The following is a 20,923-nucleotide window of genomic DNA, read 5'->3' as shown; positions in this document are numbered from 1 at the left end:
TAAAACGTAAATATGTCACCACTTTTTAAAACGGGATAAACAAAATAAGCATTGCAAACTCTGGTTGGAATAATTTAGTTGTATAGACACTATAGGTAAATATTGCATTGCATTACCTATGTATTTTCAGGATCTGTCCTGAAAAAAAACTAGTTGTAATGGTGAAAGAAAAAGTGCCCGTCAGTTCTTTCTTTAAGACACTTGTTCCAGAATCTACCACACAATCATTATAGTTTTTAGAAAAAACAATTGTTATATCAATGAAGACCCCAAAAATATGTACACATAATTTTAAAGTACCAAATACCTTCAATGTAGCCCATACCATTACAAAAGGCCTACTTTTAGGCCACGGGCAAAAAAAGATGCTTCAATTTCAAATGGAAGAACGCTCGATTCACAATTTGAAACAAATGTTACTAAAGAATTAGAAAAAATGATCAGTTTGGTTTTCCTTATTTTTAATATTCATTGAAATGATACTGTATGTTTTCTCCATCAGCATACTGGTTTGAATTTACAAAAAGGAACGCAACATCAAACACAGTTGTATCACATCAGTTGTGCCCAAAATGTCATTCAAATCTATGGCTTTTCCACGGAATCAGACCTCTTCACAGTGTTAATGATTATAAAAATAATTACATTCACTGCAGTCACAGTTAATAAATGTGATAATAAAATAAAGTCTGATCTTATTCAGAATTCTAGGCATTTATTTTGCAAGTGGGTATCTTTTTTTGGAAAGATAAAGCCTTTTGAGTCTCAGGACAATGTACAATAAAAGACATACTAGGTAGTTTTTTTTTAACAAGCATAAATTCATACATTCTCTGTGCTTGATGTAGTAGGGGTGTGCATCAACCATCATGGAAATATAAATGATCATGTAAGCTTTCTTATTAGATTATCTAACTTGCTTGCTTTGTTAAGTTAAAGCATGTTCATTGAGAAGGTGAAATTCCTCTAGATGCTACTATATAAACACTTTGCATTAAGTCAAGAAAATGCAAGTAAGTGTTACTCAGAGGGTATATTCTTCAGTTACATACCAATCTAAAAGATGAGACAGCAATATACTGTACATTTTATACATGTGCAATGGATTGTAATGATTTACAACTGTATTAGTATTGACTTTGATTTTAAAATACAAATGCAGCTTTTGCACACTCTGCTTGCCACTTTTATCAAGATATCTAAGATGAATGATTCATTTTCACACTGAGATTTATATCTGAAAAGTACTTCCCTTTAAAACCATAACTACTCTTTTTTTTCTCCCTACTGAAATAAATTACAAACATACAGGAAGACACATAAATATTAGCAACAACAAAAAATGTTTTTGAATATTTGTGCTCTTGTGCACACCCCTACAACGTGCTTGGTAGAATTTTCAAATACTAAAGTCCCCCAAAAAATGAAATTCAAGGGTTGGAATACAAAGTAGAAAACAAAAACCTTATGGTTATTAGTCTAAACTTAGTTTTCCAATCCAGAAGTCAATGGTAAGCATTGATTTGAAGTTGCCCTCTGTGCATTTGACATGAGTGAATATTTAAGCAGCATCATTGCAAGAGTCATAACAGTGAAATGCAGAGCTGAACAGTAGGGTGGCGGTATGTATTGACGTTTGTGCTCAGCAGCATTCATGAGTCTGACAACTCAGGATGGGGAGTTTCAGGCAGTGAATCTTTACAATATCGACTTGGTTCTGCAGACAAAAGGAAAACATTCATAGAATTATTTATAAAGTGTCAAAATAGGATGTATATTAAAAATAACTACTTAAGATATATTTCTCCATCTCTATAGTTTGAATGTAGATGCACAGATACATGCACAAATAATACCTATATTAAAATAGTCTTCATGTTCTTCATATGGTTAGGAAAGACACACAAAAAGAAGTGTGTGTGTGAAAACTAAAAATTGTAGTAAGTCACCACATACAAGTATTAACAGTTTAGCCAGGTTTAAAATCCCCATAAATCAAACTAATACAAAATAAACTGTAAATAATATTAGCATGTGGTCACTTCTGATTTGATTAAGAAACTTTTGATGGGTGTTTATCATTAATACACATCCATTAGGACTTGCGACTCTATTTAGCACTCCTAGAAGAACTTTAACAAGCACGTATCCATTGTATGCACCATATGCTGCTATAACAGGTCTAGAAGTGAAGGTTCTATATCATTATAACAGTTTATCTAAACTGTGAAAATGTAGTGTTTATTTCAGTTTCCGCTTCCCTCAATGGGGAAAAGATATAAAACTGTAAAACAAAACAGCCATCTTATTTCACAACTACAATACAGCAATAAACAATCCTCACTTTAAGCAGCATGAATTAAAAAAGAAAAGAATGTAGATATTGTGATTCATTGTAGCTTGCTTCGTGAAATGCCTTCCAAACTTGCTGCTTGCTCAATTACTTAACCATATTTCAAATTAGATATATCAACGTCAATTTATATATTGAATCTCAATTAGATGCTTCATCGACAAATCGGTTTGGTTAACTCAGGGTGAAGAACTCCATTAACTGGCAGACAAATCTGCTGATGATCCAATAAACACATAACGTGCAGAAATAAATGCATCTCTCACATTTTAAATGCCTACGTCTTCTTACTTGTCTTTCTTTTCGTATGTCTGGCAATACTAATGTACAGAATTAAGAGTCAGGACGTTGTGAAAAGCTGACCGTAATGACAGACCCCAAACCAACACCTTTTTCTAGTTGTTTCACGTTAGGATATCATGCATTACTCACAGAACACATGCCAGATCATCCAGATTGTAGAAGGCTAAATAAGAGTCAATTTTCTCAACCACTGTAATAAATATATATATATATATTTTTTTTTAGATGAACAAGAAAAAGCCTTTGCTGTATGGTATTTAAATATTAGAATTAGAACTTGGAACACAGTTACCGTAGAGGGGTGAGGACTGGAGCTAATAAGAAGGGGTTTACAAGTTTTACTCTATTCTCAGATTAGTCCAATATTTCCAATGTATCATCACCATTTTTTCTTTTTAAATACATTGGTGTAGATTTGGAGTCCTGTCATTACCCAGCTCCCGCTACTACATGTATTTAAAAAGTCAAGATATGCATCTACTGTATTACAAATTTGAAACAAACGACTAAAACCTAGACTTAAACAAGGTTTACACGTTAAGTAATGAGAAACGGTATATTGACTGCCAACATACTTCAGAAAACATGCTATATTCAATTGTTAATAATCCCTACCCTGTTTGATTTCAAATACAGTAAGCATCACATATTATCTGCAGTAAGAAGAGGTAACTTACCTGTGCAATCAGACCCAAGCAAGTGCATTCATTTGGCATTGCGAAATCCAATGCCACTAAGTTCAGGATCGGCATCTAAAACGATGTATCAGTTTGTGAAAGGCTTGCTTGAAGTCATCATTTGCCATAGTATAGATTATTGGATTTATTAAAGAGTTGAGGTATCCCAGCCAATTGAAAAAGTCAAAAATAGCAGGATGGAACCAGCAAGCGTCTTTGCAAATGGGCATAACCAATGAGATGATGAAAAAGGGCAACCAACAGACGATGTACGCTCCAAGGATAATTCCCAAAGTCTTGGTAGCTTTCCTTTCCCTAGCGGCCATTATTTTCTTTTTTTCCAAGAGAGCATCTGATACTTTAACTTTGACCTGATTCAAATATACTGGAGATCCTGTGTCACTTGACATGTCTGGAGCCCTGGAGTTTATGGATGATACAGAAGAGGATCCAGGGGAGTCGGTAATTAGATGAGCTCGCGTCAATCTTTTGCCCGTGGTCTTTGGTGATTGTTTCAGAATCCTATATCTGGCTTCAATGTAGATCCTTCCATAGAGAGCAATGAGGAGCAAAGTGGGGATATAAAATGCTCCAACGGTGGAATAAACAGTGTACAAAACATGGTCTGTATTCACTGTACATACAGACAGCTCTTCCTCTGCTTTTGCTTGACGCCAAAAAAGAGGAGGCATTGAAATTGAAATTGAGAAGACCCACACAAGAGCGATCATAACAACTGCCCTTTTTGGAGTCCTTTTCTTGGTATATTCAACTGCATCGGTGATTGCCCAAAATCTGTCCAATGCTATAACACATAAATGTAGAATAGACGCAGTGCAACAAGTGATATCAGATGATAACCACATATCACATATAATCTGCCCCAAAGTCCATTTGCCAGTTACAGTATACATAGTGCTGATTGGCAAAACAAGGATAGACACTAAAAGATCTGTAAAAGCCAAGGAGGCTATGAGATAGTTGGCTGGTGTGTGCAATTTTCTGGTCTGATAGACTGTTGCAATTACAAATGCATTGGACAACAAAGTGGCTAGAGTAATGAGAGCCAAAATAATGGTTAGTATTATTTTCCAGAAGGAGAGCCCAGACTCCTGCTGATAGCTGTCTAGATCCGTAATACAATTTCTACCATCGTAAGAGTCATTGGTTTGAAAAACATTCAGATTGTCAGGTGCTGGTTGACATGGGGTGTATTGCTCCATCTCTCTGAGGTTGAGCCGCACTCAACTAGCTACAAGCATAAAATCAAACCTCGTGAGTTTTACCAGAAGTATCTCGAAGCTGCAGGGACTTGGACATGTTGATGCTTTCCAATCCCCTTCGCATCAAGATTTATAGATTGAAAGCTCCTGATAAAAATTGTTCATGCAGAAAAATCTGTTATCATGGCCACAAATGAATAAGCGAATTGTATTTGTAATATTTAATGGCTTCAATGGATCCAGAAGTTTGAGGGGAAGAAAAAAAAACGATCACTCAGGTGCTGCTGAAAGGACTTTCCAAGAAATAAAGCAGGGAAGCAGAAATGTACTCTTACATCAACAGGATTCGTGTTGACTTCACAATGTTGTCAGGTCCTACTGATAATCCATCATAGAGTTTATACATTATCCATTATAGCTTATCACTGTTATTGCTAAATAGATATTATATATATAAATACATATATAACTATAAATATATATTTATGACTGAATTAAAGATAGCTCATTAAGCTTTCCCAGCAATTTTTTTTAGCAGCCCTTTTGATAATCTCTCAGTTATGCAAACAATAAGTCATTCCTATGTTATTGCTTTTTTAATTTAAAATGTATAGGTTTGAATATTCACCTGTATTTGCTGGTTAGGTCCATTCCCAGGCACAGCCGACATCCATTGTTATATTTACAAATATATTTGCTCCTCTAAACAGTCTGTGCTTTCCAAAAAAAAAGAAGCCTTTTGATCCGGTCCTCTTCTGGTAACTCCTTCGTGATGTCCAGATGAGGCTGAGACGACTGCAGGTTCCTTGTTATATTTTGTTACCTTTATAGGCATAAAAGTTGTTGCTGATGCAGTCCGCGCTGTGAAAGTTGTGAGGGGAGTGTGTATATGTGTATAAGTTAGGGTCTCTGCCAGCCTTTATACATAGTATTCCTTCGAATAGGATCAAACAATGGAGGAGATAACAGAGAAAGAGCAGATACCCCCCAACTTTCAGGAAGCTTGAGATGTTCCCCTCTAAGTTTTCTAATGCAGCTACTGTACAGTACGTGACCCCTGCAGCTGGGAACAGTAACAGTATTGAGAGCTGCCTCTCACTTCTCCCCTGCGTTGTCTGTGCTCTCAGAGCAGGCAGCAGCTATAATACTTCTCCCGGTGCTGCAGCTGACATAGAGGCTGATGTGGGAGTGGAGGAGGGGTTGTGGGGAAATGAACAGAAGCTTTTAACACTGCATCTACGGACTGAGCTGTGTGGGGGAGAAGAGATGGTTGTATCACTCCTTACCAAGGCAGCATCTCCTCTCATCCTCCTTCCTAGGGGTACACTATATGACTGTCCTATAGTATGATTGTTTATTTGTGATTATGTGTGTGTAATTGTCTGTGTTAGTGTCCTAAGGCATACTGCAACCATGTCTAAAAAAGTTTTGAGCATTTACACCTTATACAAATCATTTACATCTGAAACTCTAACCTTTACACATTTGAAGGCTTTAGAGGAGTGAATTAAATAACTGAATTATGCCGCTAGGAAATATTTTGCTTTATTTTGATTAAATATCCTGAGTAGTTTGATAGGGCTTCTAAGAAATGTATAAAATGAAAAAGCCTTGTTAGTTTGAAATATTTAATTAGAAAGAATATAGAATTCAACAAATCAGTTACTGGCTAAATCATTGGGGGGTATGTACAGTATCAAGTGTGCTTCATTGCTCCATAAACAGGTACAAACTGCATCCTTGTGACTCTGTGCCACTACTACAGTATGTGTCAATGTGCCTTGCTCCATTTTTTGCTCTAAACTGCGGCACTTGCACCAGTGCAAATTTTTGGGGAGTGGTTATAGGGGGAATTAGGGGAGTCAAATCTGTAAATATATATATATATAATTGATTTATTAAAATTTGCAGTTTACCTTTTTCTTTGCAGTAAATACACCAGGTTTAGTTTGTATGAAAAATCTTCTCCTAACAAATCTATGCCAAATGTAAGAAACAAGATTAAGAAATTACATACACATGCTTCTGGCCCAAGCTGACACAGATATACATTTTTGCTCTCTGTTTTTAGCAAATTTCACACTTTTCATACATACAGTATTCCCTTTAACATGTATTGTATAAATAAGTATAAACAGCAGTCACAAAGGTAACAAGACACATTCAGACATTTTGTTTGTGTCTTTCTAAATTCCTTTTAAAATTATAAACAAATAATTTCTTCACTTGGGGCTCTTATCTATTACAGTACTTATATTGTATGACAGGAAATGGCAACTGTTGTAAGCATAGTTAAAGCCCTCACACATACAAGAAGACTTGTTGCACACCACAAGGACAATCATAAAGAAACACATAAGGGAATGAGTTAAACTTTGGGTCGCAGACCTAAGACTAAAAATCAATAGCAACTTACAGTGATGAGTAATACATACAAAGAGGTATAATTTAACGGTTTACTGACACACTTATAACAATTATACCCCAACACACATCCCCACCATACAATGATCCCAACACAATCCCAAAATGTGTGGAGTAGCGCTACCCCTGCGTGAGATCATTGGTGCATGGTGGTACCATCCTGGTCTCAGGCCAGACCAGGGTATACTGGAGATCTTGAATCAGTTGGGCTGCAATGTGATCCCATGACACGGGGTCTGCCAAATCCTGTCTCGTGTCTTGAAGGAGCTCCAGCAGGAGTGTCTCCCTTAATATCTATAGTGTGGCCCTGGGGCTGCAGATCATCGCATACCCGTCCGGTCACCTCTGCACTACTACTTTTGTGAGATAAGGGAAAGTGTCCCTATCTGGGGCCTTCCCTGCAGCACACACAAGCTGGCAGGGTCTCAGGAGAGATCTGGGGCCTGCTGGAGAGATCTGGCCTAGTTCAGGGGCTACTGGTACCCTGAATACATCCTCTCCCATTGCCGTCCTCCTTCCGACTGGCGCGCTCCTCTGTTCATGCCAAACTAAACAAAGCTCTTCCTTCTCTGCTCCGGAGCCCAATTGGCTCTCGCTGCCCATGTCGTTTCCCTACTCCAAAGGCTCCTGGGACATGTAGTCCCTTGCGGAGGCACCTGTAATGGTTGCCGTACTGCTGCTCTACTGCGCATGTGCACCGGGAGTTCTACGCATGTGCGATCACCAAGATGGCGGTCCTTGCAAACCGGGACACCACGGAGCTGTGCTTCCTCTGATGACTCTGCAGCCTCGCTCCCCGCACCAGAGTTAAGCGGGGAGCTTGGCTATATCCTCCCCCTGGTGGCGAACCTAATGTCCCCACTTGGGAACAACATATACCACACAGAAGTTATATAATGAAAATGTAACATATATACAACTTAACGGGGTGAAATAACTCTAAACAAAGTTAAACAGTTTGGTGACCATGGTCATAACAGACACGAAACTGCTCCAAGACAGCTGCTTAAACTCATAGTGAGGTGCCCCTAATGAATCATAGGCCACACGAGTTAGAGGGTGTCTCACTCTCTGACTCCTGTGAGTCTCTTTTCCAGCATCTTCTTTGTTGGAGAGGCTACCATCGGTTTGAGGCCCTGGCCCTCCCATAAGGTGTGAACCTCGGTGAACAAGGTCTCTTTGGGAAATGAAGCTCGGGCTTCTTGGGTCGAGAGGACGACTTATTGAAGCCACTGGGGATGGTACATGGGGCACTGGCCCATTACCCGTTGCTTCTTCGGGTGGTTCCCACCAGTCTCTATTAGAGTTTCCGGAGGTTTCTTCCATAGAATCCTGAGTACTTTCTGTGACTGTATCTGTAGTTTCACTGGACACTTTGGAATTATTTGCCGGCACTACAGTAGAGGGTTCAGGATCGTCTTCCACCACTTGATGGATAGGCAGCAGGTGATTTCGATGCCAGACCTTTACCTTCCATCTGCATCTTGGATTCGGTATACAGCACCCGGCATCTGGGACTCTACCTCGAAGGGAGCTTCTCACCTGCGGTCTGCTAACTTGTGTTTCCCTGGGATCCCTACATTTATCAGGAGAACTTACTGATTCACTGCTCCTCTGTGTCTCTGTTACTGACAAGCGCTGGAGACAAACAGAAACACAGAGGAGCAGTTACTCAGCAAAGGACGGTTTGCTTTCTCGACTTGCACATATTGCTTTATCTTGGACTCTTTTTGCTGTTTTTCCATTATTGCTGGATTGCTACTTCTGTGTTGCTAATAACCTTGCCTGATCTCATATACTGTTGATCCTTATTGTAGGACATTTAAGTGTATACAGGGGGTCTTTACTGGATCTTGATTGCTTTATTGCTGGTCTTCATTTGCTGTATTGCTGTATCTGTATTACCAATAGCCTTACCTGATTAGCTATTCAGTTGTTCCTTATTGTAGGACAGGGTGCATTGTATATAGGGGAGTGAGGATATAGGGAAGTACCTCTGGGTCCCTTTGGATCAGAGGGAACAGGCTTGAGAAAGAGGTTAGTACCTCAAAACAGTTGTTGCCCCCTTACATACCCTCCTCCTTTTAGTGTGTTTCCCCCCCTTGTTTTTGTAGCGTTTTGCCACCTTGTCTCCCTTTCCCACTCCCCTTCCCTAAGACTCTGTTTCCAATGTGATGTGCAACTCCAAGTAATTTTTTCCTTGTGTTCTCATTAAAACGTATTGCATATTTCAGACATACTCTTGTAGTAGCGCTTTTCTTTATAGACAGTGAGTGCTGGGACATCTTTGTATTTTATATATGATTTAGGGGATTTAGGGTCCCCTAGGTCCCATTGCACCCTGCACGCACATTATTTATCTCACTTGAGTGCTGTCTATCACTTGTTTTATTGTTATAATAAATGTTTGCTCAAGCTTTCTGTATACGTTTGTCTGTTTTCACTCTGGCCAAGCCACTATATATTTATATTCCCAGGATACTTGTCATGTTACGAGAACTGTTTAATTATAGTGAATATCTTGCATTGAGACCAAATTTCTGCTGTCTGTCCTCTTTGCTGTGATGGTACTGACCCCAAACCTTTATATTATGGAACTGTGGAGCTGTACAATGTAGATAAAAAGATGGATTTGTTTTCTAATTTTGTCCCACTTTTCACTGTCAGAAAGCCTTTCAGAACTTCCTGAAAAGACCCTGGCACTGAAAAGGTTATCATTCTGCTAGTTGGAGAGGAAATTGGGGGTGGGTTCAGGCAAACGCGTCAAGAGCATCTTCACATTTGCATTGCAAGTGCTAATGGAGTTCCGTGCTCATAGTACTCGACTGCTTGCTATTCCCCACTTGTTTTTCTGTTGAATTGAAAAAGAGAGAGTAAATTAAGAAAGATCTATTGTTTTTCCTTAATTACACTATTGTAGAAAGCTCTATCTTATTCCCATGGTTAAGGCACATTTCATATGCAAGAGCAGATAGTAATGTTCAATCTTATCCATGCAGCAAACCCTGTCATTTAAAGGTGCGATCCACATAGCCAGCCATAAAATTACCTTCTGTAGAGCATGTAATGATTTACTTGACTTCCTTAAAAAATATCTAACCACGCTGGTTGTAAACATTGCAGACACAGGACTGAATAGTACCTGAATATCCAGGGTTGTCCGTTCAAAACAGTGTTGCCTATAATAGAAGATTTCCAACTTCTTGTACTGGCATCAGACCCAACCAAACTAGAACCCACAACCACTGCTTTTCTAGGAAGCAGCTCTAGGAGTGTGGTGGTAGCACCACTGTCACTGTGTATTAGCATATCTTCAAGAGATACCTATTTTGTTGAACTTTGATATGGATTGTAACCATGAAAGGAATTCAAGCACAAAGTAATATTTGTACAGAGGGCTATTAGTTACCGAAGCCAGGTGAGATGAAATAAAACACAGGTTTTCTGACACATACAAGTGAAAACAAGTTAAGCACAGCAAATAAAGCAGATGTAGAGATAAATAAATATAACAAAGTGACCTGGTCACTTGAGTTAGGACATCTAATCTTATAAAGGATGAAGACAGTGGGCTATATTTACTAAGCAGTGTTCTGCCATAAGATACATTAAGGTCTATTCAAACAAATGGACTGTAAAGGCTTCCTTTGCCAGAAGGTGTCTCATGGCAGAAGACTGTTTATTAGATTTGGTTCTCTATCCCAGAAGCAGGTAAGGTGCTTCATACAGGTATGAGAACTCAATGAGAAGTTGTAAGGGTTCCAGTCCAAACTTTGGCTGGAACCTGCCCTTACCTGGCTGCTGTGGACATCTTGGTTGCTGGCAAGCCTCCTCCTGAACTTTGTTATTGGCTGCACCTGTTCCAGGGCTTAAATAGCAGCCAGTGATTTCCAGCCCCTGCCTGAGCATTATGCTTTACCTCGTTTTTCTGGCCACCTTTGGTTCTAGTTCCTGAGCCTTCCCTGTAGCTTGCCTGCCCCTGTGGTTTGCCTATCCCTGTGGCTTCCCTGTTCCTTAGGCTAGCCTTTTCCTGTAGCTAGCAGGTTCTTGTGGCTTGCCTGTTTGGATTTCTCTGTTGCTGACCATGGACCGTGACCCTGACCTTGCTGTTTTCTCCCTGCCCTGACTTTTTGCCTGTTGCCTGACTTTGCACCACTGCTGCCAGCCTTGGCCTCCTGCCTGCTTACCGACTATGGATACTCTAACAGGACTCTGTTCCTGGGCTCTGGTCACAGAAATAGAGCTCAAAAGTATGTTATGACAATGTTCCTAGCCATCAGCTGGTTTAAGCTCACACTGCTAGAGCTGCTGTTCTGAATAACATAGGTTGTGGGGGTTCTAATCCTGTTGGGTCAATAGATCTTAGATCTACAGATAAATATATGTATATATATATATATATATATATATATATATATATATATATATATATATATATATATATATATACACACAATTGGAGATACTACTAAATTAACTTTGTACTCCTCGTCCTCCTCTTCTATTCTGAGGTACCTGCTTGAATGTTTGCTATCTGTCGGTTGGATTTTTTCTGATAATAAAAAAAAATGAATCTGCCTTTGTAGGAGACAAGTGCAGAGGTATAACCAGGGAGACAAAGGCCCATAATATAGTGGGCACGCGCGTGGCACTTATAATTTGCTGTGGTCAGCCAGCCATTGAATGGTAGGGCCGCGTGCGCGCACGGCAGTGAGCATGGAGACAGGCGATAGGGTAGAAGACTCCGAAAAGTAAGTATCCGCGCCGCTACCACTCAGTCTCTGAAATGGTGTGTGTATGTGTGTATGTATGTGTGTACAAAGTTGCACAATATTAATAAATAATTTCTTCTCACAGCATGTCTTTTTTTAAATTTTTTAATATACACACACACACACACACACTGTATATACAGACACACACACACACAGCTTCCCCAGGGACATACAAACACACAGTGATACACACACACACAGTGACACACACACACAGTGGCACACACACACTAACACACACACACAGTGACAAACACAGACACAGTACCCTTCCAAGCCTGTCGCTCACAGCAGCACGGACCGTACACATGAAAAGTGTGCGTCACGTGAACGAGCGTTCACAAAGGCACACGCGCCCACTATATTACGGGCCTTAGTAAAGGGAAAATAAACATTGGCTTTTATTTAGCACGTGGCTTTAAACAGTACAGCTTCATGTCAGCATGTAAAACAAAATAAAACAGGTCTGTATCTTTGTAAGGGCTAACTTACACTTCCCAGTCCCTATATGTGTAAGGATTTTGCTCGATCTGTGCCTGGTTTTCACTACGGTCCAGGTTTCCTGTCTCTCCTGCCCTTTCTGCTCTTTGTGGCCATTTTGGGTACTGGCAGTCTGGTTTATAAGGCTGCAGTTCCTGGTGGTAGTCGCTGAGCAAAGTGCTGTTTGCAGCAGCTCAGTTTGATCTTCGCTGTCACTCATTACCCTTTCGCCTATTTGGAATCCCTGTTGCTGACCCTGGACCGTGACCTCGCTGCCTTCTGCCTGCCCTGACCTTTGCCTGTCACCTGGATTCTGCACCACTGCCGCCAGCCCTGACCCCTGCGTGCTTACCAACTACGAATACTCTTATAGGACTCTGTCCCAGCGCTCTGGTCGGTTATTCTGCATTGGTACCTCAGCCCTGCGGGTCCGCCTCAAAACAAGCACCGTCACAATATGCAGGACTAGGATGCTAGGCCACTTACAACCTCTGACCTCAAAGTCCAAAGAGGTATCTGTAAGCAAGGGGCTCGTTATATCATTCCTGGTGTGGGTTAGGGTCCATGGGGGGCACCCTATGGTGGGTTCCAGGGTTCCGCTTCACCCTTGAATAGAGAGTCTGGTTTCATGGGATCTCTCTTTCTCTCGCAGCATTCACATCCTCAGTTCTAGAGAGAACCTTAAGCAGCCTGTGCAGCATTTTTTTTAAACATCCTTGATGTGCTAGGAGAAGACTGATCAATTATCTCCTGCTTAAATTAAAAGCTAGATCATATAACAGAAAATGTGCTCGATAGCGCTCTAACAAACCCAAAATAATAAATGTGCATAAATATGTGTAAAAATTATAAGTGCCAAAATAACAACATACACAATAGTGAACTATGGTGCTCAAAAGTGAATAAGAGGCTTAACAGATGCACTCAACCCTTGGTATAAGACTGTTTCACTAGTCTTGCATGTTCAATTCTTCCAAAAAGAACCAGAGGAGCGCAGCTTGCAGCCATGTAAAATAAAAGGACAAGACATAGTACAACAATGTCATACAAAGTGAATAAAAATCTCGTGCAGGGCTCACAAATGGCTACTCACATGAAAGCAGCAAAAAGGAGCATTCATCCAACTTAGAGGGTGGATGTTCCCACTGGATTATGCAGCAACTACCAGCAAACGGTCTCCAAAAAAAAGAAACAGACCATATAGTGTAGACGGTAATTATATTAATAAAGGTAAAAATACAAATGGAGGCTTACACTTAGGATGAACAAAGATAGCGTGATCATTAGCGGGTAGCAGGTACACAGTGGGTCGCGATCTCCCTGTGTGCCTCGTTGTTCTCCGCTCCTCCGGAACACTTCCGCATCCACGCCGGGGCTCGCGTCACTTCCGGTGCGTCTGAGACCCCCTGGTCTTGGTGGTAGGGGTGTGTTCTCGGTGCTCTCTCCCAGGATACTGTCTGACTGGACACTCTACGCATTTCTCCGTTAGATACACATGGCTTCATCGAAACCCGTAGAGTGTCCAGTCAGACAGTATCCAGAAAGAGCACCGAGAACACACCCCTACCACCGAGTCCGGAGGTCTCAGACGCACCGGAAGTGACGCGAGCCCCGGCGTGGATGCGGAAGTGTTCCGGAGGAGCAGAGAACAACGAGGCACACAGGGAGATCGCAACCCACTGTGTACCTGCTACCCGCTAATGATCACGCTATCTTTGTTCATCCTAAGTGTAAGCCTACATTTGTATTTTTACCTTTATTAATATAATTACCGTCTACACTATATGGTCTGTTTCTCTTTTTTGGAGACCGTTTGCTGGTAGTTGCTGCATAATCCAGTGGGAACATCCACCCTCTAAGTTGGATGATTGCTGCTTTCATGTGAGTAGCCATTTGTGAGCCCTGCACGAGATTTTTATTCACTTTGTATGACATTGCTGTAGTATGTGATGTCCTTTTATTTTACATGGCTGCAAGCTGCAAGCTGCACTCCTCTGGTTCTTTTTGGAAGAAGCTTTTTTAGACAGGGGAAAGGCCCGGTTACAGTCTTTTTGAGACAGATCCGCGGATTTCCGTGGCAGACAGGAACTCACCAATCCGCAGCGGTTTCGAATTCTGTCTAATATTTCATCCATCTCTACCTGGCACATATTAATAATAGCTTTACTTTACAAAGCACTTCACATTACAAAACACAGTAGCATGTGGTATGCAGCATTGTAGACATAATTTTACAGGCACAGTCCCTGTCCTGATGAGCCTCTATGTTTTTTGGTGCCTACGGCAATGGGAGATAAAATAACTTGCCACAGGTCACATTGAGATGACACTAGTATTTAGTACATTGATTCTAGATATGTATAAATTTACATACTGTTTTGCCAAATACAGACCCACAATTAGTAACCATCTTTACATCTGAATTTTTCAGGGTTTAACACAAAGGGTGCTCGCCATAATTGGCAAGGCATACAAATACCCCCATAAAAGTATATATTTTCTCAAAATACATGCCTCAAAGAATTTAGATACAGATGCAGCGGCCGCTATTCGAACAAATGTCGAAATGGATTTCGAGATTTGTCCGTGACCCGCACAAGTTTTGCCGGGGCAGACTATGATGGCTCATCGGATTAAGACAGCATGGGTACCTGCTGTGTGAGTCCTACTGGGGTCTGCCTCTCTGTAATAGACACGCAGTAAGAGATAGGCTGAATCAGTCACTCTAACTGTGCATCTCTCACAGGCGATGGCGGCAATTTTATTTCATTTTAAACATTACAGTAATGTAGCAGGGGGTCTCCGGAGCTGAACCGCATTGATTTCAGGTCCGGGGACACCCTGTTTCCTGAGATACAGGCCCCGTTATGGGGTGCCGGTATCTCCTATGCATTGAAATGTCCCGAACACGTGGCGCAAGACATTTACATGCATAGGAGATACCAGCACCCCATAATGGGGCCTGCATCTCGGGAAACTGGGGGTCCCCGGACCTCAAATCAGCAAGGTTCTGCTCCGGAGAACCCCTGCTACAATACACAAGTAATAAAATGTAAATTAAAATATGTAATAACCACCAAAACAACCCACCCACTGTACCCCCACATTAAACATATTTAATTTTTTTACACACAGGATTAATACCACAGGCCGGCGGAGGTCACAGGGTGGTCCTGACTGGTGTCTGGAGGCCCCACAGTGCACCCCGGGGGGTACCATGGGTGTCTGGGGCCCTCGGGTGGTCCCCACGGGTGTCTGGGTGTTCCCGGGTATCCCCACAGGTGTCGGCAGGCCCCCAGGTTGTTCCCACAGGGGTCTGGGGGTCCTCGGGTGGTAACCGTGGGTCCCCAGGGCCCCCACAGCTGTGGGACCCCCGGTTATTCACCACAGGTCTCCGTGGGTCCTCAGGCGGTCCCCGTGGGTCCCTGCTGGCCTGCGGTGCCATTACTGTATTTAAAAAATACACATGGCCTACATTTCAATAAATACACCTCTTCCCCCCCACCCCCACCCTCCAAACACATATAGTACAGATATGGATAATAGATTATTTGCCCATTATTAAACACAACATTAGCCATGCAGCATAAATAAAGTATTATAAAACCGTTCTATGTACCCCTAGCAATGTGAAGGGCATCCTCGTCAGCATACTGCAGGTCCATGTCTTCCGTTGCCAGAAAGCATACAGAGCAAAATACAATCTAATGGCCCCTAGCCCCTTAATCACCTTAGCAGTTAATAACTGCTATAGTAATTAAGGGGTTAACCCACTCTGCCCAGCTACCCACCCGGGAAGCCTAACCATCCACGCAGGACCCACTATACCCACCCTGTACCGATTGATTGTTATAGTAGTAAATCATACCCATATAATATGGGTATGATAAGCTACTATAGCAGTCAATGGTCACTCTAATACAAAACCCTGACTATCCAAAATACACAATAATAAAACCTACAGTATACAATAAGCACCTAAGACCCCCAAACTGTAAAATTAAAAGCAATAGGCAATCAATCAATTACCTAAATAAAGGGCCTCATGCAGAGAGCATCGTTATTTCAAAACTCGCCATTTTTTGTTCAATTTCCCTCAGAAAACGGCATAAAATGGCGAGTTGCGAAAAACGCGCCATTTTTTTATTTCTATGTTTAAAACTCGCCTCGCGGCTGGCGAGAACCTCAATCGCGCCATTTTTAAAACTCTCCGAATGCAGAGAGGTGCGAACGGCAAGTAGCGGCTGTTCGCGCCAAAAAAAGGCGCGATTCTCGCATTTTTGCCGCGCCACGAAAATATGGCAAGATGGCGCTCGCCGCCTATAGTAAAGGGGAAAAAAAGGCGCGAATTTGTTTTTACACGTTTCTGAAGCGCGCATCTCGCCAATTTAAACTCGCCACACGCATCCATGTTAAACATAGCAGAATTCACACTTTTCTGCATATGGAGAATAAAACTCTCCAAAAACGCTACTTTTTATGAAATTCGCCATTTTTAAAATTCTATGCTCTCTGCATGAGGCCCTAAACCACTAGCCAACCAATCAATTAAAGAAATACAACCACTAGCCAATCAAATAAATAAATCACACCACTAGACAATAAATTAAAGAATTCCCACCACTAGCCAAACAATGCATTTCATATATAAAAGCAGTAGCCAACACATCAATTAATTAATGCATCCACTAGGCAACACATACATTAAACAATTAGCCAACAAATTACATCATTAAAATAAAACAAATTAAAAAATGATGGTAGTTGGGGGCGTGTCCAGCAGCCAAACCAAGTGGTCGCTCCGCCCCAGAGCTCTATGCAAGATCGCTGGGGACCCAGAAAAGTGCCCCAAGTTAGCCTGAAGCAATCAGGTAACCCCCTGACCAATACCTGGTGACCGTTGGTGCCCGCTACCACTGGCAATTGCCCAGCATAACCCCGGCAGCGGCCAGAGAGGCACGGATCTACCACCGCCCACGAGGTGACCCAAGATGGCGCCAACTAGCACCGCTTTCTATGAGGAGAGATTCTGAGACAGGAAAGGAATCATGAGCGGGAGACCGGCCGGGAGCGCCGGAGAAGCTGCCCGGGAGTTGTGGAACTGGTGATCAGAGGGTGGTGGGAGCATCCGCCCTCCTCCTGGAGATGTCCATTGGTGTTGGTGCTGGAGTTAAGAGCTTCCGTTTTCCCCCGGGGAGCACCGCAAGGCTACACAGGTCTAGGCGGCTGGCACGGAGCCTGCAGCGAAGACTCAGGGAGGCGAGTCCTCTAATAGAGAGAACCCCTAAGCCCCCACCATCCCCCTGCATGACAACAAGACCATCCCAGCACACAGTAGCGGGCCCCCACTATCAGAGCTAAAGAGAGAAAAGAATAAGGAAGCGAAAAAAAAAGGAGAGGGGAGACACAGTACTATGACCACCAGAGCGGTTAAACAAAAGATCGGTCAACCCCATCGGACCTGGCGACGAGGTATGAAGCGTGGTCAAAGGTGCGGACCTGTAGCCTCTGACCAGAATACATAATCAACTTCATGTAACAGAAGAATGTTCAAGTGAGAAGGTGCAAACATGGTACTGGCATAGATGAAGGAACAAGACTAGGGCCCCCCTGGAAGCTGTAAACTAAGACAGATAGGTACCCCCACAGAGAAATCGATAGAGGAGGAAGAGGTATTAGCAGAAGAGACACTGAAAGTATGATGGGAGAGGTAAGAGGAGATCCAGGATAGAGCTTTGTTATGAATACCAAGAGTATGGAGAATGTGAAGGAGAAGAGGGTGGTCCATGGTTTCAAATGCTGCAGAGAGGTCAAGTAATATGAGCAGAGTGTAATGACCTCTGTCTTTGGCAGCATGGAGGTCATTAGTTATTTTAGTGAGGGCTGTTTCCGTCGCGTGAGCAGTGCGGAAGCCAGATTGTAGAGGGTCTAGGAGAGAATAGGTGTTGAAAAAGTGGAGCAAGTGAAAGAACACAAGATGTTCAAGGTGTAGGGTCAAGCTTGCTGTTTTTGAGTAATGGTATAACTGTTGCATGTTTGAAGGAGGAGGGAAAGGTACCAGGGAGGCGTAAAAAATGTGTGTGAGTGTAGGTATTATAGTAGGAGCAAGAGGTTTTAGGAGATGGGAGGGAATGGAGTCAAGAGGACAAGTAGTAGAGGGAGAAGAGGAGATCAGCAATGACACATCCTCCTCTGAGACAGTGGAAAAAGTGTCAAGGAAGGCAGGAGGAGAGTTAGGAAGCAGTGTAGGCTTGGAGGAGGAAACACAGGGGATGTTCTGACGTATGGATTCCACCGTTTCCTTAAAATAGTCAGCAAAGTCCTATGGTGATATGGAGAAAGAAGAAGGCAGCTGTGGGTGGTTTGAGTAGAGAGTCAAAGACATAGAAGATTTGGTGTGGGGTAGACTTGTGCGTGTTTATTAGTGAAAAAAAGTAGGTTTGTTTAGCCTGAGAGAGGGCAGAGTTGAAACAGGATAGCATAAATTTGTAGTGAAGGAAGTCTGTGATAGTGTGAGATTTCCTCCGGATGCATTCAGAGGAACGGGGGGAGGAACATAGCATGCGTGTGTGGGAGTTTAGCCAGGGCCTGGGGTTAGAAGGGCGAGGACGGCAGAGAGAAAGCGGGGCATATATATCAAGAGAGGAGGATAAGACAGAGTTGTAGTTCCTGACCAGGTTGTCAGGGCCTGGTGCAGAACCAGGTTGTCAGGGTCTGGAGAAGAGCGTAAAGTGGAATCAAAGGCAGGTAGGTTAATAGAGCGCAGGTTTCTGCAGAAACGAGGGGGAGATGGAGAAAGGGAGAAGTGAGAGACAGAAAATTAGATGAGGTGATGGTCAGAGAGAGGAAAGGGGGAAATGGAGAAATCAGAGAGAGAAAAGTTTTTAGTGAAAAACAGGTCTAGGTAGTGGCCATCATTGTGGGTGCTGGCTGTAGTCCACTGTTGAAGGCCAAAAGAAGAGCTTATAGCAAGCGGGAGGCCTAAGGGAGAGAGGGGTCATCAATGTGGCAATTGAAGTCCCCAATGAGAAGAACAGGGGAGTCTGAGGAGAGAAAGAAAGTGAGCCAGGATTCAAAGTGACATCACTGATGAAGAGAGGGCAGCTTCCAGAGCAGAGTCAGACTGAGTGTGCTAGGTCTCAGTTATAGCAAATAAGAGCAGAGAGTGAGAGAGAAAAAAGTCATGCACAGAGAGGAACTTGTTAGAAAGGGAGCGAGCATTCCTTAGGGTACAAGATAAAAGGAGAGAGGAGGGAGGGTGGCAGGGGTATGAGGTTGGAGGGGTTGACACCAGAAGGAGTAGAAGTTGCATTTGGCAGGTGAGGATGAGAGCATGTAGAAATAAGGCAGGGACAAGGATTAGAAGAGATATCCCCAGAAGCAACTATGAGAAGCATGGATAGAAAGAGAGTGTGTGAGGATGATTTGTAGGGATGTGTTTTAGTGCAGGGGGTATAGCTGTGTAGTGACAGAGGACGCAGGTAAGAAAGTAGTTCATGTGAACTGAGAAGTGATGAAGGAAGGAGAGATGGAGATTTACTGTATGAATAGAGTTAGAGACACAATGAGGCTGGTAGAAAGAAGTGTATAATATGAAATAAGTGAGGCCATAACAAATATAAATAGTAAAGGCAGCATCACAGCAATAGTAAAGTGCTGAGATGTGCAGTCTGGGATAGATAATATCCTCCTTTCCAGCACAGATCAAATTCAGGTCCAGTAGGTGTAGTATTGTCCACTCCTTTTGAGCTCCCTTTTAAACATAGCACTGCATGCTACTTGAAACCTGGCTACTTCAAACATGGCTGCAAGATAGCATGGCTTCTGTGCTCTTAACTCTAAAATGCCACCTGACTGAATTAAATTCAGTCCAGCCACCTTAATTAGCACATGTGATGAATATTAAAACAGATGTTTTTTCTAAACAGGGTGTTTTCTTGCTTAAGTGTGAAAGCTGAATTTAATTAAGAGACATCAAGGGGTGATTGGAGACAGAATTCAAATATATTTTTTACCTAATAGTTGTTACAAGTTGAATGGACTAAAAAAGACAGCAGGGGATGATTTAGAGACAGCATTCAAATATAGTTTTTACCTGAAAAGAGAAGAAAAAGATGATCAGTCCAGTAATCCAATAGTCTTCTCAACTCCCTTTTTAACTCCAGCACTGCATGCTACATGTACACAAGTAGTGTGTGTATATGTTTATCTGGCCTCACCTGCCTACAGGCCAGTCCATCACAGTCACTTTAAACTGTAGTATAAAGTCCATGTTGATTGTCCCTTTCTGTAACAAATCACATTAAAATTACGTGGGATGTTTCTATGAGGGGGGGGGGGGAATTTTTATACCGCCTGCCAAGAACAGTTTTATTCTTACAAATATGAGTAAGAGTAAATAAAAAAGGATACTGCCAACGCAAAGGCTGACTCCATATCTGCGAAAATAAAATTGTGATGTGTGGTCTGATGAAATGGAACTTTTGAAATACGTTGTATTTCACAATTCATAGGCAACGTGTTTTGGAGTTGATTTCCACAAGACGGTCCAGGACCAATTTTAGTCTCAATAATTTACAAGTACCCATGATTGACGGGGACACTGTCCTTATCCATATGGTATCCATATATTCATAGGAATAATATTGTCTAAGAGGCATTGTCACTGTAACCCCCGCCCCCCAACAC

The 20,923-nt window shown here is 42.1% G+C and overlaps 1 protein-coding gene across 1 annotated transcript; it reads right to left on the bottom strand.

The window, feature by feature from the left end:
• Positions 1-321: 321 nt before the first annotated feature.
• Positions 322-4,975, bottom strand: HTR1B (5-hydroxytryptamine receptor 1B). The gene is made up of 2 exons (XM_075597975.1): positions 3,334-4,975; positions 322-1,717 (listed from the first exon to the last, which is right to left on the bottom strand). The coding sequence occupies exon 1, from the start codon at positions 4,554-4,556 to the stop codon at positions 3,396-3,398; it is 1,161 nt and encodes a 386-aa protein (XP_075454090.1). The 5' UTR covers positions 4,557-4,975; the 3' UTR covers positions 322-1,717; positions 3,334-3,395.
• Positions 4,976-20,923: the final 15,948 nt, after the last annotated feature.

This window comes from Ascaphus truei, chromosome 4, assembly GCF_040206685.1.
Source record: "Ascaphus truei isolate aAscTru1 chromosome 4, aAscTru1.hap1, whole genome shotgun sequence".
In the NCBI taxonomy this organism is placed as follows: domain Eukaryota; kingdom Metazoa; phylum Chordata; class Amphibia; order Anura; family Ascaphidae; genus Ascaphus; species Ascaphus truei.
The sequence above is the reverse complement of the archived record's forward strand: the minus strand, read 5'-3'. Positions and strand labels throughout refer to the sequence as shown.